Source organism: Arachis stenosperma, chromosome 3 (assembly GCF_014773155.1).
Source record: "Arachis stenosperma cultivar V10309 chromosome 3, arast.V10309.gnm1.PFL2, whole genome shotgun sequence".
Lineage (NCBI taxonomy): Eukaryota > Viridiplantae > Streptophyta > Magnoliopsida > Fabales > Fabaceae > Arachis > Arachis stenosperma.
Window position 1 is genome coordinate 164,033,951 of NC_080379.1, and position 24,500 is coordinate 164,058,450.

At 36.4% G+C, this 24,500-nt stretch overlaps 5 protein-coding genes and 1 pseudogene across 7 annotated transcripts; 5 read left to right on the forward strand and 1 right to left on the reverse strand.

Annotated features, from left to right (window-relative positions):
• The first annotated feature begins 1,982 nt into the window (after positions 1-1,982).
• Positions 1,983-4,439, forward strand: LOC130967184 (uncharacterized). The gene is made up of 4 exons (XM_057892003.1): positions 1,983-3,185; positions 3,267-3,455; positions 3,573-3,759; positions 3,874-4,439. Exons 1-4 carry the CDS (start codon positions 1,983-1,985, stop codon positions 4,437-4,439), a joined length of 2,145 nt encoding a protein of 714 aa, XP_057747986.1.
• Positions 4,440-4,530: 91 nt separating this feature from the next.
• Positions 4,531-5,494, forward strand: LOC130967185 (subtilisin-like protease SBT2.6; annotated as a pseudogene).
• Positions 5,495-7,541: 2,047 nt separating this feature from the next.
• LOC130969162 (nodulin-related protein 2-like) lies at positions 7,542-8,227 on the forward strand. The gene has a single exon (XM_057894777.1). It carries the CDS (start codon positions 7,624-7,626, stop codon positions 7,999-8,001), a length of 378 nt encoding a protein of 125 aa, XP_057750760.1. The 5' UTR covers positions 7,542-7,623; the 3' UTR covers positions 8,002-8,227.
• Positions 8,228-8,324: 97 nt separating this feature from the next.
• LOC130969160 (formin-like protein 7) lies at positions 8,325-10,115 on the reverse strand. 2 transcript variants are annotated; one of them, XM_057894775.1, is made up of 6 exons: positions 10,019-10,115; positions 9,661-9,749; positions 9,287-9,538; positions 8,881-9,175; positions 8,717-8,798; positions 8,325-8,636 (listed from the first exon to the last, which is right to left on the reverse strand). In XM_057894775.1, exons 1-6 carry the CDS (start codon positions 10,042-10,044, stop codon positions 8,442-8,444), a joined length of 939 nt encoding a protein of 312 aa, XP_057750758.1. In that variant the 5' UTR covers positions 10,045-10,115; the 3' UTR covers positions 8,325-8,441. The 2 variants fall into 2 exon arrangements, with proteins under 2 accessions (XP_057750758.1, XP_057750759.1); XM_057894776.1 differs by having other exon boundaries at positions 9,661-9,729; positions 10,019-10,087.
• Positions 10,116-14,178: 4,063 nt separating this feature from the next.
• On the forward strand, positions 14,179-17,184 carry LOC130968574 (probable inactive purple acid phosphatase 9). The gene is made up of 2 exons (XM_057893920.1): positions 14,179-15,078; positions 15,607-17,184. Exons 1-2 carry the CDS (start codon positions 14,311-14,313, stop codon positions 16,882-16,884), a joined length of 2,046 nt encoding a protein of 681 aa, XP_057749903.1. The 5' UTR covers positions 14,179-14,310; the 3' UTR covers positions 16,885-17,184.
• Positions 17,185-17,710: 526 nt separating this feature from the next.
• On the forward strand, positions 17,711-23,709 carry LOC130967774 (alpha-1,4 glucan phosphorylase L-2 isozyme, chloroplastic/amyloplastic-like). 2 transcript variants are annotated; one of them, XM_057892779.1, is made up of 15 exons: positions 17,735-18,049; positions 18,397-18,626; positions 18,715-18,816; positions 19,247-19,423; positions 19,587-19,862; positions 20,158-20,429; positions 20,518-20,635; positions 20,775-21,242; positions 21,326-21,478; positions 21,656-21,784; positions 22,000-22,236; positions 22,343-22,419; positions 22,499-22,685; positions 22,771-22,971; positions 23,054-23,709. In XM_057892779.1, exons 1-15 carry the CDS (start codon positions 17,833-17,835, stop codon positions 23,168-23,170), a joined length of 2,961 nt encoding a protein of 986 aa, XP_057748762.1. In that variant the 5' UTR covers positions 17,735-17,832; the 3' UTR covers positions 23,171-23,709. The 2 variants fall into 2 exon arrangements, 1 of the variants encoding a protein (XP_057748762.1); XR_009081430.1 differs by lacking the exon at positions 23,054-23,709 and having other exon boundaries at positions 17,711-18,049; positions 22,326-22,419; positions 22,771-22,822.
• Positions 23,710-24,500: the final 791 nt, after the last annotated feature.

Below are 24,500 nucleotides of genomic sequence, written 5' to 3' on the forward strand. Positions count from 1 at the left end.
TGGATAATGGAGAGGAGTATTACGTCGAACTAGCTGAGGAGCAGCATCATAAGGAGGAGGAGATTGCTGCTGGGTCAGAGCAGAGGAATGATAGTCAACGTGTGTTGGAACTGGCGTTTAATCTGAGGCTGAATCTGAACTCTAAAAGGTCTAGGGATACAAGCAACCTGGCAGTCTTTGTTGACAAGTTTAAGGATGTTGAACACCTAAGAATGGAAGAATCAGGTAAGAAGTTCAAATATGTTCCTGGATCAGTCAAGGCTGAGGAAGCGGGCCTTATCACGTCCCACCAGCAGCCATGATTGTTGTTAGCTGGAACTGTCGTGGTATGGCGGCCCCATCGACAGTGTCTGAATTAAGAAGTATTTGTAAATATCTTAGGCCGTCCGTTTTGTTTCTTATGGAGACTAAAGCTAGTAATCTTAGTTGTGCTAGGACTAGGAGAAACTTAGGTTTTGATAATATGTTTTGTGTTGAGTCCCGGGGGTTGTCCAGAGGGCTCTGTCTTTTTTGGAAAAGTAATATAAATATTGATGTTTATGCTTGGTGTGATAACTTTATTAAGGCCCCAGATAAGCACTGTTAATGTTAATGTTTGGAAAGGAATTTTTGTCTATGGCCATCCTGATTTTAAGAGAAGGAAGGAGTTATGGAATGAGTTAACTTGTGTGGATAATAATTTGCATGTGCCGAGGGCTTTTATTGGCGACTTTAATGATGTTATTGCGCAGCATGAGAAAGTGGGGTTGCATCCAAAGCCGACTAGTCAGATTGACACTTTCAGGTGCTTTATTGATAAGAATGCTCTAATGGACTTAGAGTTACAAGGTACTAAATACACATGATTTAGCAATCCAAGGAATGGTTTTGTCACTAAAGAAAGGATAGATAGAGTACTTGCTAATTGGGAATGGAGAGAAGCTTTCCAACATGCCACCCTTTCAGCTTTACCAGCTATTAGCTCTGACCATATGCCTTTAGTCCTCAATGTTACACCCAGGGGAATAAGGGCCAGATGCTTTAAATTTGAGACTTTTTGGGCTGATCATGCTGACTGTGGTAATATCATCAGGAAAGGATGGAATAGTGTTTGTAATAGCTCGGTTGATCATTGGACCAATTTGTCTCGAAGGATGAATAGTTGTAAGCAGGAATTGGTCAAATGGAGCAAGGCTAACTTTAAGAGGGCTGATGTTGAAATACAAAAGCAAATGCATAGCCTTAAGCTAGCAGAGGAAAGAGATTACTCGGATACTCAGCAGCAGGAAATTAGTAATTTGAAAATGGATATTATTAGGTTATGGAAACAGGAGGAAAAGTATTGGGGTCATAGATCTAGAGTGAAATGGCTGAAGTTTGGCGACAAGAATTCTGCTTTTTTCCATGCTTCTACCATCCAACGAAGGGACAGGAATAGGATTGTGAGGTTAAAGGATACTAGTGGAGAATGGGTGTGTGGTGAGGATCAGATACTAAAGTTGGCTGTTCTTCATTTTCAAAATCTGTTTAAAGCCTCCGGCAACCTTGTTATGTCTGAATGCATTAGCAAGATCCCTATTAGAGTTACTGAAGATATGAATCGAGAGCTTTTGAAAGAGGTTTCTGATCAGGAAATTAAAGAAGCTACTTTCAGCCTTGGAAGTCTTAAGGCACCTGGTCCAGATGGATTAAATGGCCTTTTTTTCCAGAAGCATTGGGCAATTCTTCAGAAGGAGGTTTGTGAAGTTGTTAAGGTCTTTTTTCGGGAAGGGGTCCTACCAAGTAGCATTGGAGATACTATTATAGTCTTGGTTCCTAAGACCAATTTTCCAGAATCTCTTAATCAACTTCGACTGATCAGCTGTTGCAACTTCATATATAAGATCATTTCTAAAGTGTTGGTTATTAGGCTTAGAAGAGTTATTGATGCGATTGTTTCACCTATCCAGAGTGCGTTTGTGGGGGGACGTCTCATTTAGGATAACATGGTGATAGTGTAGGAAATGTTTCATGCTTTAAATACAAAAGGGCAGTTTGCTTCCAGGAATTTAGCTGTTAAGATTGATATGAATAAAGCCTATGACAGGGTTGAATGGTCATTCCTAGAAGCAACTCTGAATGCTTTTGGGTTTAATCCGCACTGGATCAAGTTGATTATGATGTGTGTCTCGCAGGTTTCTTATAAAATTAAGATCAATGGTGTTTTGTCGAGGAGGTTTATGCCGCAGAGGGGACTAAGGCAGGGAGACCCCCTTTCTCCATACCTGTTTATCATAGCAGCTAAAGTTTTTACTATTCTCATGGACAAGGCTAAAGAAGAGGGTAGAATCTCTGGTGTCAAAATTGCTCCCACTGCTCCAGCCATTTCTTATCTCCTCTTTGCAGATGATTGCATTATCTTATCGAAGGCTAGTGAGGAGGAAGTTTATCAGCTCGTTACTATTTTAAATATGTATACAGAAGCCTCAGGGCAGCGAATAAATGTTGACAAGTCTGGTATTACGTTTGGCAACCAGGTTCTGATCAGAAATAGAGTAGAAATAGAAGAGATCTTAGGGTTGCCGGCTTGGGATCAACCAGGCAAGTACCTGGGTCTTCCAGCCCAGTGGGGCAGATCTAAGAATAAAGCTCTGAGGTGGATTGAGGGACGAGTGACTGTTAAGCTTTGCAGTTGGAGAGAAAAACTGCTTTCTCAGTCTGGGAGGGAGGTTCTCATCAAATCGATTATTCAAGCGATATCTGCCTATGCTATGAATGTCGTCCTCTTTCCTAAAGGTTTTTGTCATCGCCTTTGTCAAAAAGTGGCTAAATTTTGGTGGGCCTCTACTGGTAAGGATAGGGGTATCCATTGGAGAAGTTGGGATAAAATTTGTGCTAGCAAAAGGGATGGAGGAATTGGTTTTAAGGATTTTTATAGTCAAAATTTAGCACACTTGGCAAAACAATCATGGAGAGTTTTCGAATGCCCTAATGCGGTATGGGTTCAGGTGCTTAAGGCTGTCTATTTCCCAAATGAGGATTTTAAAGTAACTAAGGCGGGAAGGGAAGCATCTTGGATCTGGAAAAGTATTGTGCATGGTAAGGATTTCCTTTTGAGAAATGGGAGATGGTTGGTTGGGAATGGAGAAAGAGTGCGAATTTTAGATGACAATTGGATATTGAACATGACGAACAGTCCTGTTGTTATGAATGATGATGTCACATTTGTAAAGGAGCTGATTAGTGAAGGATAGGGGTGGAATATAAGTGAGTTAAGGAAACATTTTGATGGAGATACTGTTGGGAAGATCATTAGAACTCCGGTGAGTGTTATTGGCAGAAAAGACAAGCTTAGTTGGCCTTTTAAACCAGATGGCAAGTATACTATCAAAACGGGTTACCATGCTGCCAGGAAAGAACAGTATCTTGCTAATAGCAATAGCCCATCAACCAGTGATGACTTTAAGGATTTATGGAGAGACATTTGGAAATTAAAAGTGCCTCAAAAGATTAGAACCTTTCTATGGCGGGCCTCGCATAACATTTTGCCGGTGTTCCAAAATCTTTATAATAAGAAAATCTCTAACACTCCTACCTGTCCTATTTGTTTGCAGGAACTAGAGTCCACTGAGCATGCGCTTCTACTCTACCCTTGGACAAGGGCTGCGTGGTTCGGAGCTCAAATCCAGTGCTGTCCTACGGCCTATACTATATCATCTTTTGGGAAATGGGTAATGGATCTTTTTAAAAGTATGAAGATTGGCACAGGAACTGATTATGAGCTGTGTAGCAGCAGAGTTGGTTTTTTGGTATGGGAGGTTTGGAAAGCACGAAATCAGGCAGTGCATCACAGGTCTAAACCTAGTCCTTTACTAGTAATTTAAAATGCTAAACAAATGGAAATTGATTTTGCAGATGTTGTAGAAGAACCAGCTATAAGTTTTAATTATGATAGAAGGACAGATAGAAGGGTTACCTGGAGACCGCCTCCGCCAGGATGGATTAAGTGTAATGTGAATGCAGCATTTCGTGAAGTGTACTCTGGAGGAGCAACATCGGTAGTATTCAGAGACCATGCTGGAAGCCTTCTCACAGCTTCAAATCATAGAATTGCAGCTTCCTCACCTCTAGCTGCGGAAGCATTTGCGGTTAGGGAAGCATTAATAATGGCTAAAAACTTTCAACTGGATAGAATTATTTTTGAATCTGACAGTTTGATACTCATACAAGCTTTAAAATCAAAAGCCTCAATTGCAGAAATTCAAGTTATTTTGGATGACATTTTGGAATTAGTGCGAAGTATCACAAATTGTGGGTTTACCTGGGTGCCGAGAGAAGGGAATGGCTTAGCACATGAAGTAGCCAGGCTTACTGCTGACGGTTCTCTTCAACAGAATTGGCTCAGGTGCAAGCCACAAATCATCATCAACATTTTGGCAGAAGAGCACTATATGTCTCTGCAACTGGCAAACAGATCATGAGTATGATGACTTTTTTGTTCTTTTTTGGATGTGTATAAATTAAATCAGGCAGGGAATTAATTAGATTGCAGATTGAAAGTTTGGAGGCATTATGGATTTGCATTTTGGTACCTTGGTTGCTGCAAATGATGCGCTGCTAAATTCTTCAGTGATGAAGTCCAGCCCCATAGATTGCCAGAGACCAGAACTTTTGAACAAGAGACTGATAGAGGGCAAAATTCTTCTCTGTAGATACTCTTTCAACTTTATTTCTGGTTTAGCATCAATAAAGAAAGTCTCTGAAACAGCAAAGGCCCTGGTGCAGTTGGATTTGTTTTTTGTGTTGAAAACGTTTTCCCCAGAAACACGATTTGACCCAATTCCTGTTGGCCTTTCTGGGATTGTTATCGTAGATGTCAGAAACTTGAAGGAACTTGTTGATCATCATAATATTTCTACACCAAGAGATTGGATCGGACGAGTTCAGAGTTTCACAGGGAAAGGTAAAATTGGAGATGGTTTGAGGGCCAAATGTAAAGGACTTCAGCTTCCAAGAGCCAGATCTCCTCAAACCAGATATATTAGCTCCTGGTTCATTGATTTGGGCTGCTTGGAGTCCAAATGCTATCGATAGGCCAAATTATGTTGGTGAAGGATTTGCCATGATATCTGGAACTAGTATGTCTGCGTCGCATATAGCTGGCATTGCTGCTCTCATAAAGCAGAAGCATCCACATTAGAGCCCTGCTGCCATTAAATCAGCCTTGATGTTGACAACATTGACATTAGATAGAGCAGAAAATCCTCTTCTAGCTCAACAACCTTCTGAAGCAGGAACTACAAAGCTTGTCAAAGCTACTCCATTTGTTTATTGAAGTGGACATGTTGATCTAAGACCTGCATTGGACCCTGGGCTGATCTTTGATGCAGGATATGAGGATTATCTAGGCTTTTTGTGCACAACACCAGGCATTCATGTTCATTAGATAAGGATCTACACTCACACACCCTTGTTTCTCTCCCTCTTGCTTACCATGCCTTCTGATAGTCCGGAGGGTGTTTTGAGGAGATGTTGATGCGGCTGCTAAGGGATGTGCCAGGGAGGCTGGATGCGAAAACCACAGACAGGGAACCAGCTAAGAGGGGAGAGTAGTCATGAACAACTAGATGCATGCATTCAGTTTCATCAAACAAGGAGATTGGCTTATGCTCTTTGGGGTCATGTTTCAGCTGACGTTTGGATCGGGTAGATGACTGAGGGTTAGGTGACTGGAGTATTGCTCAGATCTAGTCTCTTGAGGATTCTTCCAATTGTCTCTTTCCCTCATTCTGGAAGAAGTTGTCAATGGAAGCTTGCTGCAATGGCGGATATCTGCTCTGGGGTAACATGCAGTGGCTGTGGCCATTGAGTTTGGTAATGAGTTTGAAGCTTCAGCTGCAGAGTGGGAAAGGAGACCTCTTCCAACGCCGAGTTGGGTATAGGTCTAAGGATCTGATTTGGGAATCTAGTTTGGTTTGGTTTGGGCCTGCCTGTTGGCCTGGACCTTGCCAAAAAAAAAAATAGCATATTAAGACAAAAAAAATATATGTAGAATCATTAAAAATTATTATTTTTAATTATTAATTAATTATTTTTATTAAAAAAATTATTAATTATCAATATTTAAAAATATAAATTAAAATATATTATTAAATTTAAAAAATTAAATTAATAATTAAAATATTTTTTAAATACTGCATTCGAGTATAATTTTCAATTAAGATCGGATGTAGTTTAAAACTGTGTGAGTGGATATGGGCGTGAGTAGTGTATAATAAAAAAGTAAAAAAATTGTTCAATTATGTTGAGATATCCGAATTTTTTTCGGATTTAAATAAAATACATATAATGAGATTTGAAAATTAATTAATGTTAAATTTATAAATTTTATTACATGCAAATTTAACGATTTTAATTGAAGAATAATCAAATTTTTTATTTTTTATTTTATTAATTTTCTCACTTTAAATATTAAAAATCTTAGATTAGACGCAAATACTAACGTTATTCCTTTTTATTTATTTTCTTAAAAGATAGCAATGAATGGTGTAATCCGGACCACATAACTGCAGGATTCAATATCACCATCTGGCATCTGCAAATTCAATTTCCCAAACTATGTACTCACAAACATTAGTTAAGCACACAATCTACAATTAGTATCTACTGAAAACGTTAGTTAATAACTACCTAATAAGTCTTCAACATTGAAGAAAGTTATGCCTAAAAGAAAGTATCCGTCACCATAGAAGACAAGTTAGAACAAACAGAAATGCGTGGCCAACTCGTAACCAATTATGTTGCCACTAATTTTGTTGCGGAAAATCACCAGTTTAACTTCCCTTGCCTTGCCGACACATCAAAGCATATGTCCAAAACAGATATGTTGATTAAGATAAGCCTGGCCCCACGTTATTTCTAAAAAATTCTTGCATGATTTTTAAATATATCTATCAAGTACTTGAAATTGACTTTTTGTGAAAGGAGAAACTAAAAATTTCATATTATTTCATAAAATTTCACAAAATTTTTAAAATAGAAAATAGCAAAATCAAAACAAAAGAAAAGAACAATTAGATTCTAATTATTTATCTTAATTTATAATATTAAATCATTATATAAAAGTTAAAAAAATAATTATAATACAAAATTAATATATTTTTTTACATTTATTTATTTATATATTATTACTGTATTAACTAAAAATAATTTTTTTATATGCAAATAAACGAAGAGAAAATACTCGATTTGGTTATTGAGAAATTACAATTGAGTTTTAATTTAGTTTTTAAAATTTCAATTGTCTTAATTTAATCTCAAAATTTTTCAACGAAAACCACCGCATGAACTAACATGATTAAAATTTGAAAAATTCAAAGACTAAATTGAGATAATTAAAATTTCAAAGATTAAATTAAGATTCTAGTGTAGTTTCAGGATCAAACTACAACTGTATAAAATTTTCTGTTCATCAAAATAAACTAAAAATGAAATCAGAAGTGAATAATCTTGCCATTATTTGCAACCACAATTTCCAGAGATATTTTCCATCTTAAAAATCTTTCTCCCAGCTATAAATTCGGGTAACAGCTCCTGCATCAACAGTATCACAAAAACCGAATCATTTGGCATCTCAGTAGAGAAAAGAACAGTTACTCATCAGCAATGGCTTCCGAGATCCCAGAGAAGAAGGAGGAGCAGCACTCCACAAGCGACCTGTTCTCGAGCGCCAAGTTGGTGGCAGAGGCGGCGCAGGCCAACTTCAGGGGGGAGGCAGACAAGGTGGACAAGGCAAAAGCTGCCGACGCAGCCGGAGACCTTCTTGACGCCGCCGGGCAGTATGGCAAGCTTGATGATCAGAAGGGCATAGGGCAGTATGTTGACAAAGCTGCTGATTATCTTCACAACTACCAGTCCAAGGAGGCAGCAGCTCCGTCATCGGAGCCTCCTAAAGAAGCTGAAGGAGAAGCACCAAAGTCTGGTGGTGGTGGCGGCGGCGGCCTTGGTGACTTTGCAAAGCTGGCTGGCGGCTTCTTGAAATAGGACTCTCTACTACTTAGCCGCTGCCATGTTGTAATAATAATAACCAAAGATATGTTATTTGTACAAAATTGAGTACACAAGATATGTTTATGGTGTAATAAGGGCTGTCACTTTTTTATGTTGTAGAATTCTTAGGGGAAAAAGGGGAGCTTACTTTGTTAACATTTGTAGCAAAATTTCACCATGGCTATATAAGTTTATGTATGTAAGTGTGTTTTTCTTTTAAGCAGTGTGACTTTGATGATATTGTTAAATCTTGTCCTTTGTTTCTGATAAACGGTTTAGTTTGTCATTTGAGCAGCTAAAACTGATTCACACCAAAAGAAGCCTTTGTATGTATGCATATAATATATGTACAAATTCACAACAAATGATGAATATATTGAGAAGTGAAACATGTATAATATGTGTTTGTATTGACATATGATTGGTGTTGTTAATTAGAAGCAGAAGCATGTTTTTGGAAGCTCCCCTGTGGTCCTAATTGTAATGGCCTTCTCGTTTACTTTGTGTACTTCTTTGGCTCTTCTTTCTTCTGCCTCTTTTCTTGCTGCCCATGCGATTTCTTTTATGTACTTGATCCTCTCTTCGTATTTCTTCAACGCTTTCTCCTCTTTTTGCTTATCTTTGCTTTGCTGGAATGTTCAACATGTGCTAATATAATGAGTATTCCATGAATGTCATAAAATCGTTAAGCCGAGAGGCGAAAACAAACCTTATGCTTATCCAGCTTCTGTTTGGCTTTTTGTTTCTTCCGATTTTCCCAGGAATTTATTGTCTCCGTTAACTTCTCATACCTGAAAAGTCATCTCAAAATTGTTAAATGACGGTTCTTTGATACAAGAATTTGATTATGATCCAACTTTGAGGAGGACCTACCTATCTCTGATCTTTTGGAGCTGTTTTATCTTCCATTCATCTGCTTTTGTATCTTTAATGCTTTGCTTCCTAGATGGAGAAGGAAGTGGTGGAGGAGGAGGAGGAGGAGGAGGAGGTGGTGGCGGCCTTAAAGGCTCAGAAGTCTTCAATGTTGGAGGCCTTCTTGGTTCTTCTTGGATCTGATCACCAAGGTTGCTACTCTTTTTCGCCGGTGGTGGTGGCGGCGGAGGGGTGAAAACCTTTTGATGTGGCTCACTTATCTTGTCACCTTGATCACTCTTGGATCTAAACGAACCTACAGATACACGGTTTGCGAATCGAGGCACTTTGAAACTAGTTTTCACAGAAAAAAAGGTGTAACTTGTTGCTCAAGTTATTCTGAGTTGGTGAATAAATACTTATTTACCTGACAATGTTTTGGATGCAAGAGGAGGAAGCGAAATTGGAGATTTTGCACCATCCAACTTGCTTTTACTCCTTGTCAGCGAGATCTCGCGGGGCGTAGTCCTTCTCCTTTCCAGAGGGATTTCTGAGAACTCTTGTGAGTTGATTGCAAATGCAGCAGCAGCTACTGCAGTGACATGCTCAATTGACTCATAATCATGACTCATTTTCCTTGAAAATTGTCTCTGCAACCAACTTGATCCCTTTTTCTTCTCTGTGGAAATTTGTCACCGTAGTTTCTCAAATGTTAATCGACTAACTAGCCTTATTTAAGCATCAACCTATAGAGATAACAAAGGATGCAGGGGAGGGAAAAAGAAAAAAGAGTTACATCACCTTTAAAGGATTGAGTCTTTGGTATTTTGTGATCCCTGGTGCTACTCAAATCAGCTTTGTTCTCCTCCTCTGTACCAGTAAATATCTCTCTAACACAAAGTGTTAAGTATAAACAATATTTGTGAAATGAAAAACTACTTTTCTATATATGCGCAGCCTTCATAAGTGGATTATGTTTTCTTCTTGGCATATGGTAGCAACATGGTAACTAAATTAAGGATCCATGCATGTATTGTCCCTTAATTAAACCAAATGTGTGAGTGCTATGAAAATCTTCATGCATGATATGATATGATATATATACAAGTTACCATTCAAGAAGGATTAAGGATTAATTAAGTACTAATTGCATACCAACCTTATTTTATTCAGTACGGTGTCCATTCTTGGTGGGGAATGTTGTTGTTCTTGCTTCCCTTTTTATGAGGAATGCTTTCTTATCCAATGGCAAAATGTTGGTACTTATTTGAATGAATAAAAAGAAGAACCCTTTTTGCTATGATTTATTGGGCAAGCAAGGTCAATAATATACTTTGCATGTGTGTGTATGCTTCAATATTGAGTGCCTTGTGGATTAAGATAGGTATTCTTTTGTTCTTTGGACACCAAATCATTAAGCATAGGACCTTATATTACTTGATCTTGATCCATATATATATATATATTTATCTAATGAAAAAGTCTCCTCAAATTGAATATTGTAGTAAAAGAACAGATGCCAGATTTTCCACTTCAAGTTACTTGTAGCACTTTGCATACATTTTTCAGCTATTCTTTTTAGCCTGAGGAAGATTCCAAAGGGAATAAGCCATCTTGGTTTCAACAATTTATTGAGCATCTATGATCTAGTTGCGGCTAGAAAGTGTTGCAGACCTTTTCTTCAGTTATATATTTATTTATTTATAAATAAAATAATAAATATATAATGAAAAAGAGGCAACATCCATGCATGGGAACGATGCATTAGAGCATTAATTAAATAAATAAAAGGAAATTAATAAGGTTTTAAGCTTGCATTTGCTAAGTTTTGGAATATAATAGTGGCATGTACACATTAAGCACGGTTAGGAATAAGGGAGTCGTTTAGATAAAGATGTCAAAAACGTCTTTTTTTAAAGATGTTTTTTGATAAGTAAAATTTAATACATATAATTGATTAAATTGTGTTATTTTTATTAAAATTAGACTCGACAAATTAGTTTAGCCGAAAAACTAATACATTAAATTTTGAACCGATTTAAACTAATATTTTTTTATATAAAAAATGACTACAATATTTCTATTATAAAAATAACTAAAATATCTCTATTATTTATATATTAATTTTAAAAATTCTAAATCTCTATTATATTAATTGATTATTTAATAAAAAAATATTTAAATAAATATACATAAACACATAATAGCTTGATTTTAGTGTGTATAAGATATTTCTGTTTTTTTTTTGTTAGTTATTGAACAAATATGATTAATATTTTACCTAATAAGTCTTATAGTGACACTATGGTAATTAATGAGATTTTTGTCAGTTGTGATAAGTTAAACTCGATTGTTAAAACTGATGTAAATAATTTATAAAAGCTTACACGGGACATGATGAAAATCCATGAAGTTATTTTGACCTTATATAAAGTCATAAAACAGAGGCCATTTCAAACTTATTATAAAAGAAATTTGCAATAACTTTAGTGGCGGTAGAAACTAATTGAACCAATGAAGCAGTAGTGTAGTACTAAGATATAAGACAAGTGCACATGAATCATGAATCAAAAGAAGCAGTTTTAATTTGTTTGCGTATTGTGAATGGAACCAACCGTACAATAAAAATAAACAAATAATAAGAATCATATGATAGGATAAAAGCAACAACATACTATAGTCATTAATTCAAGTACCTGCAGGTCCAAACTATACATTAGATTAAATCTAAAGAAAGAAAAGAAAAATTAAAAAAATGTTGTTGGCTAGTGATGAGGTGCATGGCATGAAGAGAATGATGAACCCCATTGTTACATTGACCTCAGCCATAAATAGAAAAGGTCCTATATAGTATTTGGGTAACCTCCATATTAATGAAATTCATGGGGTCCTCCTGAAAAGTGTTAATTCCATACCCTAGTCTCCTTTGCCTCCAACCATATATAGTACTATTACCATTTCCATGCTTGTTTTCAGATTCAGCCTCTTCTTTCTTTTTAAGTTGCTCCATAATGAGACAGAAACACCAAAAACAAGCATGGAAATGGGAAATTCATTGCCCTTACTAAAGAGCAAGACTAATAATATAAAAAGTTACATATAAATAATGAACTCTATAACATTGAACAACTTTGGTAACAAATAAAAGAAAAAGAAATCAAGATTAAATAGACTAAGACTAAGAATTGAGGAAATAGTAGTCAAACTAAGATCATGTAATTCTGTGGAGCCAAAGATTGTCTCTTTCAGCATCCCAAGGTAGCTCCCTCTCTCTAGCTAGTAGCTAGCCATAACTGCTCTTCATCAATTCTTGCTTGCATCGTAGTTATTCCAAGTTCCAACACTTGAAGAAGAAGAAGAAGAAGAAGAAGCTAGTGTATATATAGGGAGAGAGTAATGATGCCAATAAGAACCATAAAAATCAGACATATATAGCAAGAAAAGGAGTGAATACAGAACAATGTGAAGAAGAAAAAGCTAAGCAAATGGGGTTTTGCCTAACACAGGGAAAGGTGGTGCATGGAAATGAGATCATATATTGAAGTAGGTAGCTAGTAGTAGTAATGTATATATATATCTTACTATATTGATGAGCTTAGGTGGCTCCAGAAAATGTGAATACATATATATTCAATTGTGAAGTGGGTTTGGTCCAGAAGGGACTCGTCTCTTCTCAGAACCGTATATAAAAGGGTCAAGCCCATTATGTGGAGGGAAGCTTTGTTGTTGTTTTCTTTGAAGCTCCATGCACAAAGAACGTGACTTTCTTGAAAAAGAATCACAATAGCTTGATGGGTGGTGGAAAAGGTTGTTTCTTGATGAAGTTATGGGAGGTGGTGATGATGATGGAACAAGAGGGGTAGTGCTTTGAAGCCTACAGTTTGCTGAGGAGACAAATAAGAAGAGAAAGATGATAGCATGCAACATGAAGAAGCAGTTGGTAGTGAAAATGATGCCTAGATCATAAGAAGAAGAAGAAAGAGACCTCTTCATGATGATGATGATGATGATGTTGCTCTGTATCTGTTTGTATGAGTATAGAGTTAAGAGAGTAAATGGTAAATGGAGAAAATTGGAGAGTGATGATGTGAATAAGAGAGAAAGAAAAAGAATATTAAATGCAATGGGGAGGAGCAAGAGACACATGAAGTGATATAAATTGTTTGAGTGTGACAAAGCTAATAAGGGACCTCTCTTCTCGGCTCAATATTAATTAATGGATTAATTAATTCATTGTGTGTGTCAGCAATATGTGACCCATACAATACATCTCGAATCTAATTCAGTCACGAACTTTATATGTTTATGTATACATATATAGCTCTTTGCTAGTAATATTAATATCCCATCATGCGTAAATTGTAATACGGTTTCACTTTTGCATTTCAAAAATTTAGTTTATTTCAAGGTTCTAAGTTTAGGAAGCTTTTTTAGAAGGTAAAAACTCAGATACAATCGATTTTATGTGAAGTTTATAGTTGATAATTATTAGATAAAAATTTAGTTAAATCAATTAAATTATTTAACGATTCTTAATTATTAACTTCATATGAAGTCAACTGTACTTAAATTTTTACCTTCTTATAAAAAAAGACTTAAGCAATATATTTTATAGTATATCTTTTAGAACGACTTAGTTTCTTAGAAAAAAAAAATACAGAAAGATATATTATAAAAGTCAACTATTAAATTAACTAATAATATAAAATACATATAAAAAAAAATTAAACACTAATATAATAATTAATTTTATAGTTAAATTTTAATTCTAAATCATACTATATATATATATAAAAACTAAACACTATATAATATACAAATATATAGAAGTTGTTTTTTAATAATGTGCATATAGCATTTTTTTTTATAAATATTTAAGAAAATTTAATTGGACATATTTGTTATATTTATAGAGTTCAAAAAATATTTATTTAAAAATTTAATTATATAATCTACAAAGAAAAAAATGTTTAAAAGATATCTATATATTTTAAAATTTAACAGAATAGTACAATTTGATGTATTGACAATATTAAATCTCAGTAAAATAGTATAATTTGATACATAATTATTATATATTTGTGTATAAATATATATACTATATATAATTTATTTTTTTTAATGTGTAATACATGCAATAAATAGTTAAGTACTAAATTTTTGGCAAGATGTCACAATTTATTTTTGTATTACTTTATTACTAAATTGGTAGAAGAGAAAGGACCTACATAAAGATCTTAAAAAATCTTTCATTTTATTTGGTTGAAAAACTCTTATGATATTGCTTGTAGGTGGCAGCTTTTTTCATAGTTAAGTTGACATGAAGAATATGCCATTGAACGATGCTTTCGGAAAAATAAAGTATCTTATCTCCTACCAAAATCATCAATGATGCAGTCATCAACATAATCACAATCATTAAATTCATAAAATGAATTAATAATCCATTGAATGAAACAATGCATGTTCATAATCCAAAGCAAACACACAAAAGAAAAGAAAAAACAAATAAAAATGATTCACCACACAACACTCTCTCTCATCATCTTCCCGTTCCTAATCCTAATATCGAATTCCGACCCGACCCGATCCGCCCCAACCCTAACCGTCACGCCCACCACACTCTCCAACTCCGTCGACAACGTCACCGTCCGCTGGTCCGGCGTTCCTACCCCCTCCGAGCTCGACTGGCTCGGCATCTACTCCCCTCCCACCGCCGCCCATGACAACTTCATCGGCTACCAGTTCCTCTCTGATTCGCCTTCATGGCAATCCGGCGAGGGTTCCCTCACCTTCCCCCTCGTCGACCTCCGATCCAACTACTCCTTCCGGATCTTCCGGTGGACCAGGGAAGAGATCAACCCGAAGCACCAGGACCACGACCACAACCCGCTACCGCAGACAAAGCACATGATGGCGTTCTCCGGCGAGGTTGGATTCCGGGCGGGTCGTGGACCGATGCAGATCCATTTGTCGTTCGCTGATGAGGTCGATGCGATGAGGGTTATGTATGTGACTAAGGAGCCGAGGGAGACTTACGTTAGGTACGGGGAGAGCGAGGGGAAGTTGGAGCGCGTGGCGGTTGCGCGCGTGAGGAGGTACGAGAGGGAGCACATGTGCCACGCGCCGGCGAACACCAGTGTTGGCTGGAGGGACCCTGGCTACATCCACGATGCTCTCATGATTGGTTTGAAGAAAGGGGTCAAATACCATTACAAGGTTTTTATTTTTAATTTTCCACTTTTCCGATTTCTGTTAAATTTGAGCATTTAATTAATTTTGCTGCAATTGATCGATATTTTATTTATAGATACCGTAGTTTAAGAGATGAGTTCTAATGGTGCATAATGGTAGTGTTTGAGGTTTATGAGTTGAATTATTGCGTTTGATTTATTACGAATATTGCTTTTAGCACTCTACTATTCTATTCTTTCCATTACTAACAAGAAGTCAAGAACCGTTTAGTTTTGGAAATGGATATAAATGGGTAATAACAATGCTGATTAATCCCGCACTTTAGAGGAGTTTCTCCAATAGCAATTGATTATCACAAATTCGGGGAGCATTACATTATTATGATGATAATTTCTATCCATTATTAACCAATAGGGTAATTATCATAGTCGGTAGTGGGTATTTATGCAGCACTTTCATGAATTTGCACTGTCTTTTGGAGACAAATCCTTATAGTATGTGGCAGGCAGAACCTCATTATTAAATATATCATTGGTATTTTCTCTGTATCAGGTTGGAAATGATGAGGGAGGTTGGAGTGCAACTCATAGCTTTGTGTCAAGGAATAGTGATTCAGATGAAACGATAGCTTTCCTCTTTGGAGACATGGGAACGGCTACTTCATATCGTACATTTATACGAACGCAAGATGAAAGCATATCAACCATGAAGTGGATCCAACGCGATATTGAAGCGCTAGGCGACAAGCCCGCCTTTGTCTCACACATTGGGGACATTAGTTATGCAAGAGGTTATGCGTGGTTGTGGGATCATTTCTTCACTCAGATTGAACCTGTTGCTAGCAAATTGGCATACCATGTTTGCATTGGCAATCATGAGTATGACTGGCCTTTACAGCCGTGGAAACCTGATTGGGCCACTTATGGAACAGATGGAGGTGGTGAGTGCGGGGTACCCTACAGTTTGCGGTTCAATATGCCTGGAAACTCCTCGGAACTAACAGGAACTGCTAGCCCTGCAACTCAGAATCTCTATTATTCATTTGATATGGGGGTAGTACATTTTGTATATATCTCCACAGAGACAAATTTCCTTCCTGGGAGCAAACAATATAACTTCTTAAAGCGTGATCTGGAATCTGTTGACAGAAAGAAGACCCCTTTTGTAATTGTCCAGGGGCACCGACCCATGTACACAACAAGCAATGAAATTAGGGATGCAGGATTAAGAGGAAAGATGCTCGAGCACTTAGAGCCACTGCTTGTGAATAACAATGTGACCCTTGCTCTCTGGGGTCATGTTCATAGATACGAGAGATTTTGTCCGCTGAGTAACTTCACTTGTAGCACCAGTGTGCATCGCAAAGAAGGGGACAAAGGAGCATTTACCATTCACGTTGTGATCGGCATGGCAGGGCAAGATTGGCAACCCATATGGGAACCTAGACCAGACCATCCTAATGACCCAATCTTCCCTCAGCCGGCACGATCTCTATACCGTGGTGGGGAGTTTGGATACACTAGACTAGTAGCTACAAAAGAAAAGCTTGTACTTTCTTATGTCGGAAATCATGATGGTGAGGTGCATGACACGGTGGAAATTCTGGCATCTGGTGAAGTTTTCAGTGGTCATGAGGATAAGGATAAGGATGCAGCTATTGGTGGTGTTAAAAGTGAGATTGTGAAATCGCCACTGTCGTGGTATGTCGAGGGAGGAAGCGTATTGGTGCTTGGGGCCTTTATGGGTTACATCGTTGGCTTTGTTTCACATGCCAAGAAGAAGCCTGGTGCCAGGAGTAACTGGAGTCCCTTGAAGACCGAGGAAAGTTGAACCATATTTTAGTGTTGTGTTTTCCACTTTTTAGATGAAACATGAAGGTTTGGAATTGTGAGATGATACCTTTTCGATGCTATTCGTTTGATTATACACGTAAGCTTGTACATATGTAATTTTACTGCAGTGTGCCATTGCAGTGTGCCATTTAAGGCAACCTTTGGTGGATTGTGTTTGTATTATATTCAAAAAGAGTTAGATGAATAATGATGCCAATGAAAAATAAAGGGATTTTGTGTCTGCCCTTCTTTGGGTCGAATCGATTCTCAAGTGAAACCATTGTTTTTTACCCTTTTTTTTTCACTTTTCAAAGTATTTCTTTGTTATTTTATTTATTAATTTTGTTTTTTGGATGCACAAAAAGTGGAGACATCTGAAAGGTGGTAGTTTTACAAACCCCAAATGGTGAGGGTACTTCAACTACAACGGCATCCATGTTCATGAATGAAGGAAGAATGAATACAGAAAATTTTGGAAGTTGAAAATTTATTCTTCAAATTGGCTAGCTTAGTATTTACAGAGTACTCTCAGATCATTGATTAACTGACATGATATCCATGAATTCCAACAGTTTCAGAAGGAATGTCCAACTTGCATATTCGGACAATAAGCTATGTAGAATCATATGTGGACAAGGAAATGCTAAAAAACCCAAATTGGTAAATAGTTGAGGCTGAAACCCAGAAATATCTGAGGGATCATTTGGTAATTAACTGGTTCAAAGCAGGGACATGATGCCTCATAATCTTGAAGGAGAAGGACCAATCAAACCAACTATTGTCACAAAAGTAGTAGGGAATTAGGGATAAACGACAAAGCTCATATTTTGGCTCGTTTTCAACATGAAGTAAGCACTGCCTTCAAACTCCAAGATATTAAAATAAAGATAAGAAGACAAACACACTTCCTCTTTCACTTAATGAAAGCCTTGTAGTCATTGCAGCTATGGCAGCTCTACCCTTCTCAACAACCTGCAGGCATTCCAATTCATCTTTACACCCCGATTCCAAATCAAGCTTCACTGGTTTCAGTCAAAGAAACAATATTGGCCACTTGTTTCTCATCAGGAAGTGCAGTTCCAGAAGGGTAGTAAGAAAGTTATGTGTGAAGAATGTTGCCAGTGATAAAAAGCAGGAACAGAATGAACCACTCACTGAACAAGGTTGCTTCCTGCCTGCTGTCATTTTTTCATGCCTTTTCGCTTGCTTTACTTCTTCGGTTGAGCTCTTTTCATTCCGAATACAATATTCGGAAAATGCAGAATTCATGTTATCTTTTCCCCTATCAATTTGCATTGAATAGTGATCAAATTTTCCAAATGATATAGTATTTTGATGGTACAAATGTTGAAACCTCTTGTTAGATGTTGGCATTAGGTGTTTATTCATTCAGATTTTATGTTTCTATTGAACTAAAACTTTTCAATTTATAATATTGGGCTACAACATTGTTTGTTATTTTATGCATATATGACTAAAGTGCTAATTCATTCATGCTTAACACTTGCAGAAACTTTAGATAAATTTGTCCCAGATTCTGCATCTATTGCTGCAAGCATTAAGTATCATGCCGAGTTCACCCCGTCTTTCTCTCCGGAGAAGTTTGAGCTAAGTAAAGCATTCTATGCGACTGCAGAGAGTGTCCGTGATTCCCTCATCATAAACTGGAATGCAACGTATGAATATTATGAGAGGATGAATGTTAAGCAAGCTTATTATATGTCCATGGAGTATCTACAGGTTTATATTGAATTTTCACTGTTGAGGCAGATTCATTTTTCAGCAAAGATGTTTAACCAATTTTTTTTAAGCTATTATAATTGTGCAGGGTAGGGCGCTGCTAAATGCAATTGGAAATTTACAACTTTCAGGCCCTTATTCTGAGGCTCTAAGAAAGCTGGGACACAATTTAGAGAATGTGGCTAATCAGGTCTAAAAATCTTTTTTCTCTCCATAGCTGTGATGTTTTGTTTCGCATTAGAAAGTCTAAGTGATTTGAGTCTTATCAGTTTAGCTTTTCTGGTAGCATTAAGAGTAATTTGACAAGGATTAATGCTTCATTGTGCCGATTTCACAAAATTGTTGTATGTCATTCTGATGATTTCAGATGTCATTATCCAATATACTTTCAATTGCTATCTATAAGCATGGCCTTCTCAAGACAATAAGAACAGTTTCATATAGAAATTTACAAGTCAAAATATATTCTTGTATGGAAATTTATTCACAAAAAAAAAAAACAAGTATTACTAAACCACATAAAGGCCTTTAGCTTTGCAGTTTTATGGAGCTACTGTCAGTATTCAGTAATTTGTTTGAGCTTTATTATAGAGTAAATTGATGTATAATCTAATCCACAGGAGCCAGATGCCGCCCTTGGGAACGGAGGATTAGGCCGCCTTGCTTCTTGCTTTTTGGACTCCTTGGCAACATTGAATTACCCTGCATGGGGTTATGGGCTAAGATACAAGTATGGTTTGTTCAAACAACTTATAACAAAGGATGGTCAAGAGGAAGTTGCTGAAAGCTGGCTCGAGGTATTTACATATATGCATCAATTCATAGGTGATTCATTTATCATATTTGTGTAAGAAAAATGCATTCACAGTTCTTGAATTCTTTTATCAAGGGATATATGCAGTGCAGGACTATTAGTTTCTGTAAGTCACAAGTTCTAATGTAGAAAGTATCTATTTACAGATGGGAAATCCCTGGGAAATTCCAAGAAACGATGTTTCTTATCCGGTTAAATTCTATGGAGAAATTACTTCAGGGCCAGATGGAAGAAAAGAATGGATTGGAGGAGAAAATATCATGGCAGTTGCATATGATGTTCCAATACCAGGATACAAAACTAGAACCACAATAAACTTGAGGTTATGGTCCACTAAAGTTTCACCTGAAGAGTTCGATTTGCAAGCTTACAATGCCGGGGATCATGACAAAGCATATGCTGCTCTGAAGAATGCAGAGAAGGTCTCTGGAAGCTTTTATTCTGTTCAGAATTTATAATCTTGCAATTCATCTATGCTTAGTGAATATCCTCCTGTGAAATTCAAAGTTGCATTCTGAAAGTTCTATCTGTCCACAAGTTAACTGAGAAGTGCAGCACATAGATATAAGGAAAATCATATTTGCTTGTTTTGAATTGCTCTTGCATCTCAAACTCATGTACAATTCATCCGAAAAGTTTCTTTTCATCTATATACAGCAAGTTAAATGAACTGTCTGCATAAATAACTAGTGAGCTTTTGTGCTATATTGCATTCAGATCTGCTATGTATTATACCCTGGGGACGAATCGATTGAAGGGAAGACTCTACGATTGAAGCAACAGTATACCTTATGCTCGGCCTCTCTCCAGGATATTATTGCTCGTTTCGAAAAGAGATCAGGAAAGGCCATTGATTGGGATACTTTCCCCGATAAAGTGGTGGTCCAAATGAATGATACTCACCCAACACTCTGCATTCCAGAGTTGATTAGGATATTGATGGATGTAAAAGGTTTAAGCTGGGATAAAGCCTGGGAGATAACTAAAAGGTACTTCGCGAATTGCAACATGACTACTACTTTGATCCTTATACTTAGTATACATTTCTGATCCTTGTTTTGATGGCTCTTATGTTAGAACCGTTGCTTACACAAATCACACAGTTCTACCTGAGGCACTAGAGAAATGGAGTTTGAAACTTCTGCAGGATTTGCTTCCTCGACATGTGGAGATAATAAGAAAAACTGATGAAGTGGTAATGTCTTAGAACTTATGGTAATTTTTTATCATGTTATATACTTATATAGTTCTTTGCTCTTGTGCCTACACACGTCATTTCATAATTCTTTACGAAATCTATGTCTAATGTTATGCAATTTTACGTTTTTAACCAGTTCATACATGAAATTATATCTGAGAATGGGATGAATGACCTTGACTTGTTGGATCAAAAGCTCAGAAAGATGAGAATACTGGAGAACATTGAGTTGCCTAACTCAGTGGTTGAGCTGATTAATAGCTCAATAGAGATTCCTGATACTGATCCTATAGAGGAAAGAGATGTTATTGATACTGATATAAAGGCAACAGAAGAGAAGGAAGAAGAAGCAGAAGCCAAAGAAGTGGAAGAAGACGAAGACGAAGTAGGGAAAGAAGAACCGGAAGAAGATGATGGCGAAGAAGAGCCATCTGTGGAAGAGGATACCGAAAAGAAAACAACATGGACATTCAAAGTTGATTCAAAACAGCCAACAATGGTTCGCATGGCTAATCTATGCGTTGTAGGTGGTTTTTCTGTGAATGGAGTAGCTGAGATTCACAGTGAGATTGTAAAACAGGAAGTTTTCAATGATTTCTACGAGGTAACAATATAAACAGAGTTTTCTCTCTGTATTTGTCAACAATTACAATTACCATGTTTCTTTCTTATTTACTTTTTGTGCAGATGTGGCCTGAAAAGTTCCAGAATAAAACAAATGGGGTGACCCCAAGAAGATGGATCCGCTTTTGCAATCCTGATCTTAGTAAAATCATAACCAAGTGGATTGGAACAGAGGACTGGGTCACAGATCTTGAGAAATTGGCTATACTTCGCAAGGTAAATTAACTTAGCTAAGTGTTATGAATAATGTTTGTTAATGAATGTAACTAAATGCATGACTAATATTCATAACATCATGGTGACAGCAAAGCATTATAGATGGGTGATTCATTGATCAGATGTCACTAGTCAATTTGAATAACAGTATTTTCTTATGCATGAATGTTTTAACAGTTTGCAGATAATGAGGATTTACAATCAGAGTGGATGGAATCAAAGAGAAGGAACAAGATTAAGGTTGCATCATTTATCAAGGAAAGAACTGGTTATGATGTTAGTTCAAATGCAATGTTTGATGTACAGGTTGGTTTTCTGCCACCAACCACTTTGTTTCTTTCTTGTCCTGTTTTGGAATATTTATCTTCACCTTTTTATGGTAACAGATGTTGAATCTAAAACAAGTTGAGTGTAATTCAGAGATTTGTATGTATTGAATGAAATCCTACTTGGACTATTGACGCGGCCATTAGAATTCCAACAGAATGTATAGTTTCACACTTCAATTCATGGATTTTCAGGTGAAGCGCATTCATGAATACAAACGGCAGTTACTGAATATCTTGGGAATCGTTTATCGCTACAAAAAGATGAAAGAAATGAGTGATGAGGAAAGGAAACAAAGTTTTGTTCCACGAGTTTGTATTTTCGGAGGGAAAGCATTTGCAACATATGTTCAAGCCAAGAGAATTGTAAAATTCATCACAGATGTAGGAGCCACAATCAATCATGATCCAGAGATTGGAGATCTATTAAAGGTATATGTAAATATGTAATGTTCATTACATAGTCCTTCCAAGTAAATGCTAAAATAACAATCAAGAACTAACATTTTTAAATCTTGGAGCTTTTCTTAATGTTTAGGTTGTATTTGTTCCTGATTACAATGTCAGTGTGGCCGAAATGCTAATTCCTGGCAGCGAGTTGTCGCAGCACATCAGGTAATAAATAACAAACTTTTCAATTGAAATTACATGATATCTTATTGTTATCATCATTCTGTGTGTGTTTCTTGTTTAGCACGGCTGGTATGGAGGCCAGTGGAACAAGCAACATGAAGTTTGCAATGAATGGATGCTTACTTATTGGAACTCTTGATGGGGCTAATGTTGAAATAAGGGAAGAAGTTGGAGAAGATAACTTCTTCCTCTTTGGCGCGCGTGCTCACGAAATCTCTACGCTGCGAAAAGAAAGAGCAGAGGGAAAGGCAAGCATCATCATACTCTGCCAATCTGCTATTCTATGCAATATTAGTTTCTGATAATCACAATCCTCTTGCACACTATATGCAGTTTGTAGCAGATCCACGTTTTGAAGAAGTAAAGGCATATGTAAGGAGTGGTGTTTTTGGAAGCTACAACTATGAAGAATTGATTGGATCCTTGGAAGGGAATGAAGGCTATGGTCGTGCTGATTACTTCCTTGTTGGAAAGGACTTCCCTAGCTACTTGAACTGCCAAGACGCCGTCGACGAAGCATATCGAGATCAAAAGGTTAGTTAAGACTGATCTATATAACATTTTTTCATCTAGTTAATGTAGTTGTGTGAATTTACTTTGATGTTATATTATGCAGAGGTGGACAAGAATGTCAATCTTGAACACAGCCGGTTCATACAAATTCAGCAGTGACCGGACTATTCATCAATATGCCAGAGACATTTGGAGAATTCAACCACTTTTCCTGCCTTGAAAAATTTCATGTGCCTAATTGTTTCTTCCTTCTTGGTTATTTTTGGTTTCCGTTGCTCTCAAACTATTTATAAGTATACAAGGCAATCATTATCTTAGGGTGAATTTTGATGCAAAATAATGGTTATTACTTTTGTGAAGACTCGTGCAGTTATCTTCATGTGAAGTTGAAAGTTGAAAATCTTTAGATGATTATTTAGTTAAATTTGTCAAATCATTTATGATTTTCAAGTATCAACTTCATATGAAAACAACTACACGTAAGTTTCTACTGATTACATAAGAAATTTTTATTACACTTTCAATGTAGGAAGAGATACTTTGTAAATTTAGTCATGTAAACAAAACCTTATAGTAAGTTATAACTTGGACAATGTATAATTTATTAAAAGCACCATCAAAACTAAGACCCTAACTTGTATCAGTATGATCTATAGGTAAATAGTTCAGCAAAAGAAAAGATACACACATACATGATGAGTTATATCTGTAACTGTAATGCAATTTGCAAAGACCTACTTCTTCTTTTAATAGCAAACGGTTCCAAATGTCATTTTCATATAGGCCTTCCACAAAGGGAACATGGCGTGGTTGTTGAAGATTCTTGGCCTTTGTCTCCACTATATTTGTAAGTGTAATCATTCTATTTTACTAGTAACACACAAGAGAAATAATTCATAATGGAAATTATCATTTAAAAAAAAAAATCTAGGTTCAGTATTTTCATCCACGAAATTTTATATGCTTTCGGAAATAAGGTGACCCACCTGGATTATCTTCATGCTGCAACATTAGTGGAACGCTTTCTTATTTTCAAGTATTTAATTATATGTATAACTTTAAACAATCCAGTAAAAATATAGTTACCAAATTTTTTAGCTAAGCTAATGAATGCTTCCGTTAAGCTAAGATTACAAACAAGTTGATAGATATGAACAAGTTGATGTTGGCCCACGTCCATGGCTGTTGCCCTAATGTGTCATCATCCATAATAATGTATCATCCGTAAGTGTGACAAGAATGAATTGGACCACCCATATGGAAGCATGCATTATATTGTGGTAGTGGTAAATTGATTTAATTAATCAATTAATAACCACTAAATGTTGTCAACTGTCAATATACTGTTAAGTTCAAATCAAATAATGTACCTTGATTTAATTATTAGGACTTTAATTTATATAAGAACTAGGATTTAAGTCATGACTAATGTCTCACTCGTCTAGGGATTTATCATATTCGACGGTGGATGTATTGCAGACAATATATTACGGATCCAAATTTATATTAGCATAGCATAAGTTCACATCGGAAATTGTTGTACATACCAT